The sequence below is a fragment of the Salmo trutta genome, chromosome 2, assembly GCF_901001165.1.
Source record: "Salmo trutta chromosome 2, fSalTru1.1, whole genome shotgun sequence".
Lineage (NCBI taxonomy): Eukaryota > Metazoa > Chordata > Actinopteri > Salmoniformes > Salmonidae > Salmo > Salmo trutta.
The window spans coordinates 3,783,207-3,803,522 of NC_042958.1; the positions used below are offsets into that span (position 1 = coordinate 3,783,207).

The 20,316-nt window shown below is 39.0% G+C and overlaps 1 protein-coding gene across 1 annotated transcript in view; it reads left to right on the forward strand.

Annotated features, from left to right (window-relative positions):
- The window catches only part of eya1 (EYA transcriptional coactivator and phosphatase 1), a gene marked incomplete at its 3' end in the record, with an annotated part of 44,482 nt that extends 25,041 nt beyond the window's left edge, over nucleotides 1–19,441 (forward strand). The window contains 6 exon segments of the mRNA XM_029691648.1: nucleotides 802–914; nucleotides 2,056–2,121; nucleotides 5,139–5,216; nucleotides 13,891–13,957; nucleotides 14,402–14,547; nucleotides 19,304–19,441. Of these exon segments, the coding sequence (XP_029547508.1) occupies nucleotides 806–914; nucleotides 2,056–2,121; nucleotides 5,139–5,216; nucleotides 13,891–13,957; nucleotides 14,402–14,547; nucleotides 19,304–19,441 (604 nt within the window).
- Between the last annotated feature and the right edge of the window lie 875 nt (nucleotides 19,442–20,316).

Sequence of the window (20,316 nt, forward strand, 5' to 3'; positions counted from 1 at the left end):
ATTAATAAGCAAAGATAACATTAATAAGCGGAGATAACATGAATAAGCGGAGATAACATGAATAAGCGGAGATAACATTAATAAGCAGAGATAACATGAATAAGCAGAGATAACATTAATAAGCAGAGATAACATGAATAAGCGGAGATAACATGAATAAGCAGAGATAACATGAATAAGCGGAGATAACATGAATAAGCGGAGATAACATTAATAAGCAGAGATAACATGAATAAGCAGAGATAACATGAATAAGCGGAGATAACATGAATAAGCGGAGATAACATTAATAAGCAAAGATAACATGAATAAGCGGAGATAACATTAATAAGCGGAGATAACATTATGTTTGTCATTCCAGAACATAGTTCAATCTATTGATATTATTTATAGCTTTTAGATACAAAAAAAATCTCAGGCTCCCGTTGAGATTTTTTATTTGTTTACTTTAAATTAATAAACATTTGAAATCAACAGTTTTACCCATGTTGTTATCAGTAGGAGAGAAAAACATGCTTAAAACTAATACATCTATAGGCTAGTTCTTTACCATGCATTTGTCTTCCCTTCATGGTTCTGGCAAGATGTGAGTAAATATGTGTGTGTGTGTGTGTGTGTGTGTGTGTGTGTGTGTGTGTGTGTGTGTGTGTGTGTGTGTGCGCGTCTCTACTTCTGTCTGTGTGTGTGCGGTCTGTCTTCTGTATGTGTTTGCGTCCGTCTTCCATGTGTGTGTGTGTGTGTGTGTGTGTGTGTGTGTGTGTGTGTGTGTGTGTGTGTGTGTGTGTGTCTCTCGTCCGTCAGGTCTATGGACATGCAGGATCTAGCCAGTCCTCACAGCCGTGAATCCCCTAATGGTCCCAGCCTCGACAACTCCCATATCAATACCAATTCCATGACCCCCAATGGCACTGAAGGTATGTGCTTAGGGATTTTCTTCCTTAATGCTTCCCTCACTTTCGCTGTGTGGACTCTAAATTCACTATAGGACATGGGAGAGGGATAGGCTGAGCCCTGTAGACAATCAGGTAAAAACTGATGTAAAACTTTCAAACGTTAAACCTGACACAATGGTTGTGGTGCAACGGAGAGTAAAAAATGGTGTGTCTCCCATGTTGCGAATATTTTTTGTGCAGAAATACACTCCGTTGTAACACAACCATTGTACCGATTGTGTTGTAGCTTCATCAGTTGTACAATTTAAAGTTTGTACGTGTCTCAATGCATAGCAGAGCGGAGATAGAGGGGACTTTTTTTTGTTTTAACCTCACCTCCTCCCATGTAGCGTTTTATGCATCTGCTAAGTTGTGAAATGCCTGAATGGCGATAAAACGTCTCCAGGTGCTACCCCGTTGAAATCGGGATCTGTTTTTCATTTTCAAAAGGTGAAGTCAACAAAGAAAATGTGTTACTACTACTTTCCTCCAGTCTACTTCTCTGTAGTCCTGAATAACATGGAAACTACTAGTGGTCTGATGGCTTTATAGACTGACTGCATTGGTTTTAATACACCATTTAAAAGGCCCCTGTATTTGATCTAGATATGAAAACGATATGAAAACGATCTGCTTTGTAAATCTGATGCTATTGTCTCTGTGTTTACAGAGGAACTATTAGCAGTATATTTAAGCACCCATGTAATTATTCAAAAGCTCATGGTATGAAAATGGGTTGTAGTTTTGCATGTGGTTTGTACATTTCTACATGTCCCTATTGACTCAGGTGAGTAGGCTTGTTGTGTCGTCTCAAACCACCACTCTCTCTAGTTGAACCTACGTCGCTAGCAGGGCCCTATTACAAACCCACACATGCGCTTCAAAGTCTACCTTAAAAAAAATGACATCTTGATAGGAAAAAGGGAAAACTATTTATTGTGGTTTAGGGAGTGTGTGCGTCCCAAATTGTACCCTATTCCCTATGTAGTGCACAATTGTTTGACAAAAGCAGCGTTCTCCATAGGGAGTAGGGTGTAATTTGTCCTCTGCAGGACAAAGATGCCTGGTGTAGAGCGTGGTGAAGTCACATTGTCATGTATCCTATTCTCTGTTTCCCATATAGGTGATAACATCACAATGCTCACCACAGCTGACTGGTTGTTAAGCACTAGCTCACAGTCGGCTGCAGGTTGGTGCAGTTCTGGTGGGGACAACAATGAAAGGACAATACTTGGTGTTTCAACTTAGAAAAGACAAGAAAGCTTTTAATCTTGCTTTTAATCTTGCTTTTAATCTTGTTTACCACTTCAGATTAAATGAATTAATGAATTGTTCTCAATAGAGAACACATCTATTTTTCATTCTAAGAGTCTCTTCAACTATTGTGCTTTTCATGGCGTTAATAATGTAATTGTTGCACTAGTGTTATGTTGAGTGTGTGAAGCATGGTTTGAGACTGGCTGGTTGTGGATCCTGTGGACACCGTGCATTGTTTGATTGATTGATTGATTTGCTCCTTTCTGACGTTGTTCCATGCTGTGTTTCATGAGTACGGTGGTTATCGTGTGCTTCTCAGTGACCACCTGAGTGTGAACTCTAGTCTGTGCATGTAGTGTTACACCACGATGTCCCCCATTATGTTAGCTAGTATACCTGCACACACACACACACACACACACACACACACACACACACACACACACACACACACACACACACACACACACACACACACACACACACACACACACACATCCTATTTCTCTGTATTATATTATCTCTACCTAAATGTGTTATTCCAAAAACACTCTCCTCCCTACTCTCCCTCCTACTCTCCCTCCTACTCTCTCTCCTACTCTCCCTCCTACTCTCTCTCCTACTCTCTCTCCTACTCTCCCTCCTACTCTCCTCCCTACTCTCCTCCCTACTCTCCCTCCTACTCTCCTCCCACTCTCCCTCCTACTCTCCGTCCTACTCTCCCTCCTACTCTCTCTCCTACTCTCCCTCCTACTCTCTCTTCTACTCTCCCTCCCACTCTCCCTCATACTCTCCCTCCCACTCTCCCTCCCACTCTGCCTCCTACTCTCCCTCCCACTCTCCCTCCCACTCTGCCTCCTACTCTCCTCCCACTCTCCCTCCCACTCTGCCTCCTACTCTCCCTCATACTCTCCCTCCCACTCTCCCTCCCACTCTGCCTCCTACTCTCCCTCCCACTCTCCCTCCCACTCTGCCTCCCACTCTCCCTCCCACTCTGCCTCCCACTCTCCCTCCTACTCTCCCTCCCACTCTCCCTCCCACTCTGCCTCCTACTCTCCCTCATACTCTCCCTCCCACTCTCCCTCCCACTCTCCCTCATACTCTCCCTCCCACTCTCCCTCCCACTCTCCCTCCCACTCTGCCTCCTACTCTCCCTCATACTCTCCCTCCCACTCTCTCTCCCACTCTGCCTCATACTCTCCCTCCCACTCTCCCTCCCACTCTGCCTCCTACTCTCCCTCATACTCTCCCTCCCACTCTCCCTCCCACTCTGCCTCCTACTCTCCCTCATACTCTCCCTCCCACTCTCCCTCCCACTCTGCCTCCTACTCTCCCTCCCACTCTCCCTCCCACTCTGCCTCCTACTCTCTCTCCTACTCTCCTTCCTACTCTCCCTCCCACTCTCCCTCCCACTCTCCCTCATACTCTCCCTCCTGCTCTGACTCCCGCTCTCCCTCTCTCCCTCCCTCTCTCCCTCCAACTCTCCCTCCCACTCTCTCGTCAACAATTCCTCAGCAGAACGATCAAAGTAAAACATGACAGGAAAAAGCTTCTTTAAAACCATGAGAGATAGAGACACACCGAGCATGACTCCCTTTACCCACATGATGTGAATTTGTTTTGCCCCTTTCCTCTTCTCTATATCATCCCCCCCCTCTCCCCCCTCCCCCCCCCTCTCCCCCCTCCCCCCCTTCCCATCCCAAAGCCTGCTTGCTGCCTGATGTGAAATGGATTGATTTCAAAGATTCCCTAGCTGTCAGATAACTGTAAAATCCTCTCCACTGAGCTATCTGTGTTATAACTCTGAGAGGCTCAGCGGGGCATGGGGTCACGCTCTATTTGCTACAGTTCTTAAAACAGATTTTATACACACTATATTGTCTTGACATTTCAATGGTATTTGCACGTCCATGCAGACTGACTCCCTCTCCATGCAGGGGCCATTTTTACACCAGTATCCTACTACCATTGACTGTGTTTACCTATCTTTCCCCTGACGCTACATTATAACCTGGGGTAAGCCATACAGTAATTAGTGACCATGAATGATTATGTTAATTGGATATAATGTTAATTTTATATTCATTGATTGATTACTTTGATTGATTGATGGGTTAAAATGTATTGACGGGCTGTAGTTTGCCTGTTACTGTTGAAGTCTTGTTGTAACAGTGTGCTCTCAAAACTGTGGATGGGACAAATGAATAGTCAGTACTGTACATAGAAAAGCTGTTAAATGATGGTTTGTTTTTATTCATAGTTAAGTCAACAGGTTGAAATGAGGAAGGTTGGTTTTATTGATTAACAATTAGGCTAATGTTTTATTTTCCTCAAAAGTTCTAAAAAGTATTGAGAAAATTTATCGTAATCTACGCTGAGGAGCATGTTAATCCCATATAATTACATGTAAACATTATTATTATAAATTACATTTTGAAAAAAAAACTATTAGGCTCTAGTCTAAAGGAACAGAATGTAAAAGTTGTGAGGAATATTTAATAGTCAGATATTTCCCCTCCTGCATTCCACCCCACTATTGTTTATAACACATTCCACTGAGTGTGAATTCCACTGTAGTTCTGACTGTAGTTCTGGGTGTATGTTCAAAGACATCCCACACAACTAAACACACCTGCTATAGTGTCAGTTGTGGTGTGTGTGTGTGTGTGTGTGCGCTGATGGTGTGTGTGTGTGTGTGTGTGTGTGTGTGTGTGTGTGTGTGTGTGTGTGTGTGTGGTGTGTGTGTGTGTGTGTGTGTGTGTGTGTGTGTGTGTGTGCTGATGGTGTGTGTGTGTGCCAATGGTGTGTGTGTGTGTGCCGATGGTGTGTGTGTGCTGATGGTGTATGTGTGTGTGTGTGCTGATGGTGTGTGTGTGTGTCCTGATGGTGTGTGTGTTGATGGTGTGTGTGTGTGTGTGTTGATGGTGTGTGTGTTGTCTTTGTCCCCAGTTAAAACAGAACCAATGAGCAGCAGTGACATCACCTCCCCAGTAGCCGACGCCTCCCTAGACAGCTTCTCAGGATCAGGTGAGACGGGAGGGGGACCCGTGTGTGTGTGTGTGTGTGTGTGTGTGTGTGTGTGTGTGTGTGTGTGTGTGTGTGTGTGTGTGTGTGTGTGTGTGTGTGTGTGTGTGTGTGTGTGTGTGTGTGTGTGTGTGTGTGTGTGTGTGTTCGTGCGGCCTAAAATAAAAAAAAATGTGTGAATAGCAGAGCACTAGAATGATCTGGTTTCCTGTTTCCTCCGCCTGATCTGTATCAAACTCATGTTGTTTGTCAGCAATATATGGTCATCGTCTCCACCTCCGCCGAACGTCACCTCACTAACGCTCCCGCTCACACTGCTGCACAAGGAACCATCACACCTCACTACCCAGTATAATTAAACATCACCTCACTACCCAGTATAATTAAACATCACTACCCAGTATAATTAAACATCACATCACTACCCAGTATAATTAAACATCACCTCACTACCCAGTATAATTAAACATCACTACCAAGTATAATTAAACATCACTACCCAGTATAATTAAACATCACTACCCAGTATAATTAAACATCACTACCCAGTATAATTAAACATCACCTCACTACCCAGTATAATTAAACATCACCTCACTACCCAGTATAATTAAACATCACTACCCAGTATAATTAAACATCACCTCACTACCCAGTATAATTAAACATCACATCACTACCCAGTATAATTAAACATCACTACCCAGTATAATTAAACATCACATCACTACCCAGTATAATTAAACATCACTACCCAGTATAATTAAACATCACCTCACTACCCAGTATAATTAAACATCACTACCCAGTATAATTAAACATCACTACCCAGTATAATTAAACATCACTACCCAGTATAATTAAACATCACTACCCAGTATAATTAAACATCACTACCCAGTATAATTAAACATCACATCACTACCCAGTATAATTAAACATCACCTCACTAACCAGTATAATTAAACATCACCTCACTACCCAGTATAATTAAACATCACTACCCAGTATAATTAAACATCACCTCACTACCCAGTATAATTAAACATCACCTCACTACCCAGTATAATTAAACATCACTACCCAGTATAATTAAACATCACTACCCAGTATAATTAAACATCACTACCCAGTATAATTAAACATCACCTCACTACCCAGTATAATTAAACATCACCTCACTACCCAGTATAATTAAACATCACATCACTACCCAGTATAATTAAACATCACATCACTACCCAGTATAATTAAACATCCCCTCACTACCCAGTATAATTAAACATCACATCACTACCCAGTATAATTAAACATCACCTCACTACCCAGTATAATTAAACATCACATCACTACCCAGTATAATTAAACATCACTACCCAGTATAATTAAACATCACCTCACTACCCAGTATAATTAAACATCACCTCACTACCCAGTATAATTAAACATCACTACCCAGTATACATAAACATCACTACCCAGTATAATTAAACATCACTACCCAGTATAATTAAACATCACCTCACTACCCAGTATAATTAAACATCACCTCACTACCCAGTATAATTAAACATCACTACCCAGTATAATTAAACATCACTACCCAGTGTAATTAAACATCACTACCCAGTATAATTAAACATCACTACCCAGTATAATTAAACATCACCTCACTACCCAGTATAATTAAACATCACTACCCAGTATAATTAAACATCACCTCACTACCCAGTATAATTAAACAGCACATCACTACCCAGTATAATTAAACATCACATCACTACCCAGTATAATTAAACATCACCTCACTACCCAGTATAATTAAACATCACCTCACTACCCAGTATAATTAAACACCACCTCACTACCCAGTATAATTAAACATCATTACCCAGTATAATTAAACATCACCTCACTACCCAGTATAATTAAACATCACTACCCAGTATAATTAAACATCACATCACTACCCAGTATAATTAAACATCACTACCCAGTATAATTAAACATCACTACCCAGTATAATTAAACATCACCTCACTACCCAGTATAATTAAACATCACCTCACTACCCAGTATAATTAAACATCACCTCACTACCCAGTATAATTAAACATCGCTACCCAGTATAATTAAACATCACTACCCAGTATAATTAAACATCACCTCACTACCCAGTATAATTAAACATCACTACCCAGTATAATTAAACATCACATCACTACCCAGTATAATTAAACATCACCTCACTACCCAGTATAATTAAACATCACTACCCAGTATAATTAAACATCACTACCCAGTATAATTAAACATCACATCACTACCCAGTATAATTACACATCACATCACTACCCAGTATAATTAAACATCACTACCCAGTATAATTAAACATCACTACCCAGTGTAATTAAACATCACCTCACTACCCAGTATAATTAAACATCACATCACTACCCAGTATAATTAAACATCACTACCCAGTATAATTAAACATCACTACCCAGTATAATTAAACATCACCTCACTACCCAGTATAATTAAACATCACATCACTACCCAGTATAATTAAACATCACTACCCTGTATAATTAAACATCACCTCACTACCCAGTATAATTAAACATCACTACCCAGTATAATTAAACATCACCTCACTACCCAGTATAATTAAACACCACCTCACTACCCAGTATAATTAAACATCATTACCCAGTATAATTAAACATCACCTCACTACCCAGTATAATTAAACATCACTACCCAGTATAATTAAACATCACATCACTACCCAGTATAATTAAACATCACTACCCAGTATAATTAAACATCACTACCCAGTATAATTAAACATCACCTCACTACCCAGTATAATTAAACATCACCTCACTACCCAGTATAATTAAACATCACCTCACTACCCAGTATAATTAAACATCGCTACCCAGTATAATTAAACATCACTACCCAGAATAATTAAACATCACCTCACTACCCAGTATAATTAAACATCACTACCCAGTATAATTAAACATCACATCACTACCCAGTATAATTAAACATCACCTCACTACCCAATATAATTAAACATCACTACCCAGTATAATTAAACATCACTACCCAGTATAATTAAACATCACATCACTACCCAGTATAATTACACATCACATCACTACCCAGTATAATTAAACATCACTACCCAGTATAATTAAACATCACTACCCAGTGTAATTAAACATCACCTCACTACCCAGTATAATTAAACATCACATCACTACCCAGTATAATTAAACATCACTACCCAGTATAATTAAACATCACTACCCAGTATAATTAAACATCACCTCACTACCCAGTATAATTAAACATCACATCACTACCCAGTATAATTAAACATCACTACCCTGTATAATTAAACATCACCTCACTACCCAGTATAATTAAACATCACTACCCAGTATAATTAAACATCACCTCACTACCCAGTATAATTAAACATCACTACCCAGTATAATTAAACATCACATCACTACCCAGTATAATTAAACATCACCTCACTACCCAGTATAATTAAACATCCCCTCACTACACAGTATAATTAAACATCATTACCCAGTATAATTAAACATCACCTCACTACCCAGTATAATTAAACATCCCCTCACTACACAGTATAATTAAACATCATTACCCAGTATAATTAAACATCACCTCACTGCCCAGTATAATTAAACATCACCTCACTACCCAGTATAATTAAACATCACATCACTGCCCAGTATAATTAAACATCACTACCCAGTATAATTAAACATCACCTCACTACCCAGTATAATTAAACATCACCTCACTACCCAGTATAATTAAACATCACCTCACTACCCAGTATAATTAAACATCACCTCACTACCCAGTATAATTAAACATCACTACCCAGTATAATTAAACATCACCTCACTACCCAGTATAATTAAACATCACTACCCAGTATAATTAAACATCTCCTCACTACCCAGTATAATTAAACATCACCTCACTACCCAGTTTTCATTAAACATCACTACCCAGTATAATTAAACATCACTACCCAGTATAATTAAACATCACTACCCAGTATAATTAAACATCACCTCACTACCCAGTATAATTAAACATCACCTCACTACCCAGTATAATTAAACATCACATCACTACCCAGTATAATTAAACATCACATCACTACCCAGTATAATTAAACATCACATCACTACCCAGTATAATTAAACATCATTACCCAGTATAATTAAACATCACCTCACTACCCAGTATAATTAAACATCACTACCCAGTATAATTAAACATCACCTCACTACCCCAGTATAATTAAACATCACCTCACTACCCAGTATAATTAAACATCACCTCACTACCCAGTATAATTAAACATCACCTCACTACCCAGTATAATTAAACATCACATCACTACCCAGTATAATTAAACATCATTACCCAGTATAATTAAACATCACATCACTACCCAGTATAATTAAACATCACCTCACTACCCAGTATAATTAAACATCACCTCACTACCCAGTATAATTAAACATCACTACCCAGTATAATTAAACATCACCTCACTACCCAGTATAATTAAACATCACCTCACTACCCAGTATAATTAAACATCACCTCACTACCCAGTATAATTAAACATCGCTACCCAGTATAATTAAACATCACTACCCAGTATAATTAAACATCATTACCCAGTATAATTAAACACCACATCACTACCCAGTATAATTAAACATCACTACCCAGTATAATTAAACATCACATCACTACCCAGTATAATTAAACATCACTACCCAGTATAATTAAACATCACTACCCAGTATAATTAAACATCACATCACTACCCAGTATAATTAAACATCACCTCACTACCCAGTATAATTAAACATCACTACCCAGTATAATTAAACATCACATCACTACCCAGTATAATTAAACATCACCTCACTACCCAGTATAATTAAACATCACCTCACTACCCAGTATAATTAAACATCACTACCCAGTATAATTAAACATCACCTCACTACCCAGTATAATTAAACATCACTACCCAGTATAATTAAACATCACTACCCAGTATAATTAAACATCACTACCCAGTATAATTAAACATCACCTCACTACCCAGTATAATTAAACATCACCTCAGTATAACCATGCTACTAATTCTGCCTTATTTCTTGAACTGTTTAACTAAGTACCCGATACGTTAACGCTCCCCTCCCATAAATCACCTCTGTCTTTGACAATATTAATGACATTTAGTAACTTTACACCCCTGGACCCTCAGGGGAGGGGAACCTAGCCGGAGGGGATGTGTGTGCGCGCGTGTGTGTGTGTGTGTGTGTGTGTGTGTGTGTGTGTGTGTGTGTGTGTGTGTGTGTGTGTGTGTGTGTGAGCTGCGATTGGAAGGTTTAGTCAACCGGTAGCAGGTGCTGATGATGATGCGGGAAAAGTGTTCAATATTAATAACAATATTTCCCTGAAGCCTTACAGTTACATACAGTTACATACAGTTACAGTTACATACACTTACATACAGTTACAGTTACATACACTTACATACAGTTACATACAGTTACATACAGTTACAGTTACATACACTTACATACAGTTACAGTTACATACACTTACATACAGTTACAGTTACATACAGTTACATACAGTTACATACAGTTACAGTTACATACACTTACATACAGTTACAGTTACATACAGTTACATACAGTTACAGTTACATACACTTACATACAGTTACATACACTTACATACAGTAACATACAGTTACATACAGTTACAGTTACATTCAGTTACAACAGTTACATACAGTTACATACAGTTACATACAGTTACAGTTACATACAGTTACATACGGTTACAGTTAAATTCAGTTACAACAGTTACATACAGTTACATACAGTTACATACAGTTACAGTTACAACAGTTACATGCAGTTACATACAGTTACAGTTACATACAGTTACATGCAGTTACATACAGTTACATACAGTTACAGTTACAGTTAAAACAGTTACATACAGTTACATGCAGTTATGTACAGTTACAGTTACATACAGTTACAACAGTTACATACAGTTACATGCAGTGACATACAGTTACAGTTACATACAGTTACATACAGTTACAGTTACATACAGTTACAGTTACATACAGCTACATATAATTAGTTACATACAATTACATACAGTTACATGCAGTTAAAATAGTTACATACAGTTGCATACAGTTACATACAGTTACTTACAGTTACATACAGCTACATACAGTTACATACAGTTACATACTGTTACATACAGCTACACACAATTAGTTACGTACAGTTGCATACAGTTACAGTTACAGTTACATTCAGTTACAGTTACATACAGTTACATACAGTTACATACAGTTACAGTTACATACAGCTACACACAATTAGTTATGTACAGTTACATACAGTTACAGTTACATACAGTTACAGTTACATTCAGTTACAGTTACATACAGTTACAGTTACATACAGTTACATATAGTTACATACAGTTACATACAGTTACAGTTACATACAGCTACACACAATTAGTTACGTACAGTTACATACAGTTACAGTTACAGTTACATACAGTTACAGTTACATACAGTTACAGTTACATTCAGTTACAGTTACATACAGTTACATACAGTTACAGTTACATACAGTTACATACAGTTACAGTTATATTCATTTACAGTTACATACAGTTACAGTTACATACAGTTACATACAGTTACAGTTACATACAGTTACAGTTACATTCAGTTACAGTTACATACAGTTACAGTTACATAGAGTTACATATAGTTACAGTTACATTCAGTTACAGTTACATACAGTTACATACAGTTACATACAGTTACATACAGTTACAGTTTCATACAGTTACATACAGTTACATTTACATTCAGTTACAGTTACATTCAGTTACAGTTACATTCAGTTACAGTTACATTCAGTTACAATTACATACAGTTACATACAGTTACATTCAGTTACAGTTACATACAGTTACACACAATTACATGCAGTTACAGTTACATGCCAGACATCTACAGTAGGTTGTCTTAAATTGCACCCTATTCTGTATATAGTGCACTGCTTTAGACCAGGGCCCATAGTCAAAGGCCCATAGTCTCTGGTCAAAATATGTGCACTATATGTAACTAGGCAAGTAAGTTAAGAACAAATTCTTATTTATAATGACGGCCTACCCCGGCCAAACCCTAACCCGGACAACACTGGGCCAACTGTGCGCCGCCCTATGGGACTCCCAATCACGGCCTGTTGTGACACAGCCCAGGATCAAAACAGGGTCTGTAGTGACGCCTCTAGCACACTGAGATGCAGTGCCTTAGACCGCTTCGCCACTCAGGAGGCTTTCTATATTGAAATCTTTCTATACTATGGGACTAGGGCTTTTGGACTGGTTTAACAGATTTCAATTACAAGACTAAGATTATGTTTATCATTACTGGCCTTTCTATGTTTCTTTTTTTATAAATGAACAGTATTTTTTCATGCGTTGCATTTCACACCTGATTTTGACCGTGTTAAATTTACTAGCTGTATTTATTGTTTCTAAAGATTAATGGAAATATATATAAAAATGATTATCATTTCAAAAAGCGTAATTGTATTACATTTGGTGTGTTATTGTAACAAAAATCATTTTAAAGATTTTTACTTAAAACTATACACTTAAAATAGCCTTTACTAAGTGCAAAGACAACATGGAAATATAGCAGTGGTCACAGTAGGTTTGTGTGTGTGTTGAAAAACGTTGATTAGGAAGTGGATCCACAGTGATATGCTGTGTGTTTCATGAAGGATTGATAATGTGGTAGCACTAGTTACAAGCAATCACTTTCAATTTGGTCCTGGCCTGGCCTTGAAGCCTGGGCTTGCGTCCCAAATGGCACACTATTCCCTACATATGGGCCCTGGTCAAAAGTAGTGCACTATAAGGGAATAGGGTTCCATTTGGGACAGGCCCCAGGCAACAGGCCCACATTGATTCAGACCATTCTGAGTGTGTTTACACCAGCCTAGCTGTCGTCATGGCAGCGCCAAAGTATCTCACAGAGGCTATATCCAAAATAGCACCCTATTCCTTACACTCTTTAGAAAAAAGGGTTCCAAAATGTTTCTTCGGCTGTCCCATATGAGAACTCTGTTTGGTTCCAGGTAGAACACTTTTGGGTTCCATGTAGAACCTTCTGTGGAAAAGGTTCTACTTGGAACCCAAAAGGGTTCTACCTGGAACTAAAAATGGTTCTCCTATGGGGACAGCCGAAGTACCATTTTAGGGTGCCATTTGGGATACAGCCAGAGATACACACAGAATATACGCTGGTCAGCAGAATAAACCCTCAGGGTTTATATCTGATTATTTTACTTCATTATTGCGCTCCGGGTTTTAAACCTTAAATAAGGTTGGGGAAATAAATGGAGTAACGAAACGCAATTACACTTTCCTAGGAATCCAGAAGTTCTGTTGGCGAAAGATAATATTTACCTTATATCTTTAATGTTTAAATGTGTACTTGCCCCCCTCATTTCTTTTCAACTCTCTCTCTCAGTTATTGGAACCAGTGGCTTCAGCCCAAGACAAACACACCAGTTCTCCTCTCAGATTTACCCTTCCAAGTAAGGCTTCTTTTATTTTGCTTTAGAAAATAAACGGCATCCAACTTCATTTGGTTCCTTTAATTAGATCCTGCTGCTAGATGTGGAGGTTTCTACCTGCTTTGTTTTGCCTGGATGTCTGCAGTTTGTGCACTTACAAAATCAGTTGTAATTATTATCTTGTAAAAATGTCCTTTGCGACGTATACTTCTTATTTTCCTGTCCTTATGCTAGTCCTACTCCTGTACTAATTACTATCTCTCTTTACGAGCTTCAGACCACTATGTAAAATTATGTAGCAGAATCACAAAGAATGTGTCCGTATTGTTATGTTTTTTGTGTTTGGTAAAATATGTTCCTCCTTTCTTTCTTTCTCTATTTCTCTCTTTCTTTTCTATCTTTCTTTCATTGTATTTATTTCTCTCTATCTCTCTCTCTCTTCTCCATGTTTCTTTTCTGAAATAGCAGATCGTATCCACATATTCTTCCTACTCCTTCATCCCAAAATATGGCTGCGTACGGTCAGACACAGTACACCACAGGAATGCAGCAGGCCGCAGCCTATGCTAGCTACCCCCAGCCTGGACAACCCTACGGGATACCTGCCTATGGTAAGCACAGGCCAAACCCATGCCTCTGAATATTACATTACAAACCCATCACTTCCCTTTCTACGTACTAGATGTATCCGTATCACCAGGGTACCTCATGCCACACATGCAAATACCTTTATATTACTTATAGTTAGCTATATTACACGTATCTTTGTAATATAGAATAAGATGTGATAATAATATGTTTATATAAATGATAAAGATACAGGGCCCTCAGAAAGTATTTTGTTGTGTTACAGCCTGAGTTTAAAAATGGATTAAATGGAGATGTTGTGTCACTGGACTACACACAATACCACATAATGTCAAAGTGGGAATTGTGTTTTTTAGACATTTTTACAAATTAATAATAAATGAAAATCTGAAATGTCTCAAGTCAATAAGTATTCAAGCTCTTTGTTATGGCAAGCCTAAATAAGTTCAGGACTAAAAATGTGTCTAACAAGTCACGTAATAAGTTACTTTCTCTGTGTGCAATAATAGTGTTTAACATGATGTTTGAATGACTGCATCATCTCTTCACCCCACATACAATTATCTGTAAGGTCCCTCAGTCGAGCAGTGAAACACAGATTCAACCACAAAGACCAGGGAGGTTTTCCAATGCCTCATAAAGAAGGGCACCTATTGGTAGATGGGTAAAAATAAAAAAGTAGACATTAAATATCCCTTTGTGAAGTTATTAATTACACTTTGGATGGTGTATCAGTAAAACCTGGTTCAGTCTGCTCTCCACCAGACACTGGGAGACAAAGTCACCTTTCATCAGGACAATAACCTAAGACACAAGGTCAAATATACACTGGAGTGTATATAATATAACGTTGAATGTTCCCAAATGGCCTAATTACAATTTTGACTTAAATAAGCTTGGAAATCTATGGCAAGACTTGAAAATAGCTGTCTAGCAATGATCAACAACCAACTTGACAGAGCTTGAATACTTCTTTTAAGAATAATCTGCAAATATTGTACAATCCAGGTGTACAAATCTCTTAGAGACTTACCTAGAAAGACTAACAGTTGTAATCGCTGCCAAAGGCGATTATTATGTAAATTTGATATTTCTGTATTTCATTTTCAATACATTTTCAAACATGTTTTCACTTTGTAATTATGGGGTATTGTGTGTAGATGGGTGAGAAATGAAAATCTATGTAATCCATTTTGAATTTAGGCGGTAACACAACAAAATGTAGAACAAGTCAAGGAGAATGAATACTTTCCGAAGGCACTGTAAATAAACTTTATTTTCATAAAGATTCATCTTTATATTGTTTCTGTTCTAATTCAAAGTAAGGTTATGATGTTCATAATATTATAATATTAGTTCTTATTCAGCTAATTATATATATATATATATATAAATGGCATGCTAGTTGTGTAGTCTTGGTAATACCACGTGCTATACAACTCTTCACCAGGGTATTGCAAATAAACACTTAGCTCAGGACAAACAGTTCCCACGATAAAACAAAAGGAGACCTAGAACTATGCTGAGTCATTGGTTTGTGCCTGCACCATATTTCCCGCAACCATCAACAACAACAAAAAAATTGCTTATCAAGATATTCAGTTAGATCGGAACGATTACCAATATACATTTGAAAAACAACAACAACAAAAAAAACGGTGTCTTCAGGCATCATAGGAACGAAACAGCAAAGTGCATAATGATGTTCTTTATTCGTCCGATGACTTTAGAAGGCCTTGACCCCCCACAGACTGTCCAATATGACTAGGAATTTAGAACATGCATCACAATGATACCCTATCCCCTATATAGTGCACTACTTTTCACCGGAAGTAGTGCACTACAGTATATAGAGAATAGCATGCCATTTGGAACGCACAGAGTGTTTGTTTGAGTGGTAGTGAACCTGCCATGACATAGGAAAGAGATTGAGTTTGAGTCAATATAACCAACCGGCAGTTGGACTAACAACAAACACTAGTAGCAACTGTGTTGTTTTTATTACTGAATAATTCAGAGGTCGTCCATCTTTTAGCCATTCAAACATGCTACGTCATTCAAACATGCTACGTCATTCAAACATGCTACGTCATTCAAACATGCTACGTCATTCAAACATGCTACGTCATTCAAACATGCTACGTCATTCACACATGCTACGTCATTCACACGTGCTACGTCATTCACACGTGCTACGTCATTCACACGTGCTACGTCATTCACACATGCTACGTCATTCAAACATGCTACGTCATTCAAACATGCTACGTCATTCACACATGCTACGTCATTCAAACATGCTACGTCATTCACACATGCTACGTCATTCACACATGCTACGTCATTCACACATGCTACGTCATTCAAACATGCTACGTCATTCACACATGCTACGTCATTCAAACATGCTACGTCATTCACACATGCTACGTCATTCAAACATGCTACGTCATTCACACATGCTACGTCATTCACACATGCTACGTCATTCACACATGCTACGTCATTCACACGTGCTACGTCATTCACACATGCTACGTCATTCAAACATGCTACGTCATTCACACATGCTACGTCATTCACACATGCTACGTCATTCACTACGTGCCTACGTCATTCACACATGCTTACGCTCATTCACACGTGCTACGTCATTCAAACATGCTACGTCATTCACACATGCTACGTCATTCAAACATGCTACGTCATTCACACATGCTACGTCATTCAAACATGCTACGTCATTCACACATGCTACGTCATTCACACATGCTACGTCATTCAAACATGCTACGTCATTCAAACATGCTACGTCATTCACACGTGCTACGTCATTCACACGTGCTACGTCATTCACACATGCTACGTCATTCAAACATGCTATGTCATTCAAACATGCTACGTCATTCAAACATGCTACGTCATTCACACATGCTACGTCATTCACACATGCTACGTCATTCAAACATGCTACGTCATTCAAACATGCTACGTCATTCAAACATGCTACGTCATTCAAACATGCTACGTCATTCAAACATGCTACGTCATTCAAACATGCTACGTCATTCACACATGCTACGTCATTCACACATGCTACGTCATTCAAACATGCTACGTCATTCAAACATGCTACGTCATTCAAACATGCTACGTCATTCAAACATGCTACGTCATTCAAACATGCTACGTCATTCAAACATGCTACGTCATTCACACGTGCTACGTCATTCACACATGCTACGTCATTCACACATGCTACGTCATTCAAACATGCTACGTCATTCACACATGCTACGTCATTCAAACATGCTACGTCATTCACACATGCTACGTCATTCACACGTGCTACGTCATTCAAACATGCTACGTCATTCACACATGCTACGTCATTCACACATGCTACGTCATTCACACATGCTACGTCATTCACACGTGCTACGTCATTCACACATGCTACGTCATTCACACATGCTACGTCATTCAAACATGCTACGTCATTCACACATGCTACGTCATTCAAACGTGCTACGTCATTCAAACGTGCTACGTCATTCACACATGCTACGTCATTCACACATGCTACGTCATTCAAACATGCTACGTCATTCAAACATGCTACGTCATTCACACGTGCTACGTCATTCAAACATGCTACGTCATTCAAACATGCTACGTCATTCACACGTGCTACGTCATTCACACATGCTACGTCATTCAAACATGCTACGTCATTCACACATGCTACGTCATTCACACATGCTACGTCATTCACACATGCTACGCCATTCACACGTGCTACGTCATTCACACGTGCTACGTCATTCACACGTGCTACGTCATTCAAACGTGCTACGTCATTCACACATGCTACGTCATTCAAGCACGATGCGTCATTCAAACATACTACAACATATTTCTTGTATAACTTTAATCTACTAAATAAACTACAGTTGATTCTGAAGTGAGGATTACAAACTACAGTTGATTCTGAAGTGAGGGTTACAAACTACAGTTGATTCTGACTTGGGGATTGCAAACTACAGTTGATTCTGACTTGGGGATTACAAACTACAGTTGATTCTGAAGTGAGGATTACAAACTACAGTTGATTCTGAAGTGAGGATTACAAACTACAGTTGATTCTGACTTGGGGATTGCAAACTACAGTTGATTCTGACTTGGGGATTACAAACTACAGTTGATTCTGACTTGGGGATTACAAACTACAGTTGATTCTGACTTGGGGATTACAAACTACAGTTGATTCTGAAGTGAGGATTACAAACTACTGTTGATTCTGACTTGGGGATTACAAACTACAGTTGATTCTGACTTGGGGCTTACAAACTACAGTTGATTCTGACTTGGGGATTACAAACTACTGTTGATTCTGACTTGGGGATTACAAACTACTGTTGATTCTGACTTGGGGATTACAAACTACTGTTGATTCTGATTTGCGGATTACAAACTACTGTTGATTCTGAAGTGTGGATTAGGTGTATTATCAATATATAAATTATAACAGTTACTAGAGACTGATTTAAAAAAATCTGTCCTACACGTAAAATTATTCAGTTAACAGAGACAATAATAAAGATAACAATACTAATATATTTAGTTGTATTTATTATAAAGCTAGCTCTATTTAATATAATACTAAATTGCTTTTAACATAAGAGATAGAGATATGTCTCAAAGTGCTTGGTTTAGAGTTGTCTGACAGCAGTGAGTTGTGTGTGCATCAAACCAATGTGGTGTTACTAACTGATTCAGGTCCATTATGGGCAGGCATAAAGACAGAGGGCGGACTGAGCCAGTCCCAATCCCCAGGACAGGCAGGCTTCCTCAGCTACAGCTCTGGTTTCAGCACCCCTCAGACGGGCCAGGCTCCATACAGTTATCAGATGCCAGGTGAGAAACACAGATAATATACTGTACTGTATAACTACCCTGAATTGACATGTATTTCTCTTCTCTACTTTAGTCTCCTCTCCTCAACTTCCTACCTTGTCTCTCCTCTCTCCTCCCCTAACTTTCTTAGTGTCTCTCCTCTCCTCTCTCCTCCCCTAACTTTCTTACCTTGTCTCTCCTCTCTCCTCCCCTAACTTTCTTACCTTGTTTCTCCTCTCTCCTCCCCTAACCCTCCTACCTTGTCTCTCCTCTCCTCCCCTAACCATCCTACCTTGTCTCTCCTCCCCTAACCCTCCTACCTTGTCTCTCCTCTCCTCCCCTAACCTTCCTACCTTGTCTCTCCTCTCCTTCCCTAACTCTCCTAGCTTGTCTCTCCTCTACTCCCCTAATCCTGCTATAGCCTCTTTTCAACTATGTTCTCTTTGCATTTCTACAAAGGACAATGTCAGAAACATGAACTTTTCCCCCAACGTCCACAACAGTAATGACAGTTACAGACTGATTCACCCCCCCCCCAACACACACCACCACTACTACCACCACTACGCACTGCCACTGCCACCCACCACCCCCCTCCTAACAGATGGTTGTGTAGAGCAGCAGCAGTTATGAGGAGCCCTTTATGTGTTCTCTCTCCCTCTCCTTTTCTCTCTCCCTCTCCTCTCCTTCCTCTCTCCTCCTCTCTCTTCTCCCTCCTCTTAAGAAGAATCAACACAGATGGAAACATGATGGTGGGCCCTTAAGAAGCTCCAGTCATGTTCTTCCTTTGTTGTTTTATCCCCTGTTCTCTGAGATCCTATTTGTATTTGTTTAAGAGCTGAGACCATGGTGATTTATACCCTAGAATCCACCCATAAATATAACTTGCTCTCTCT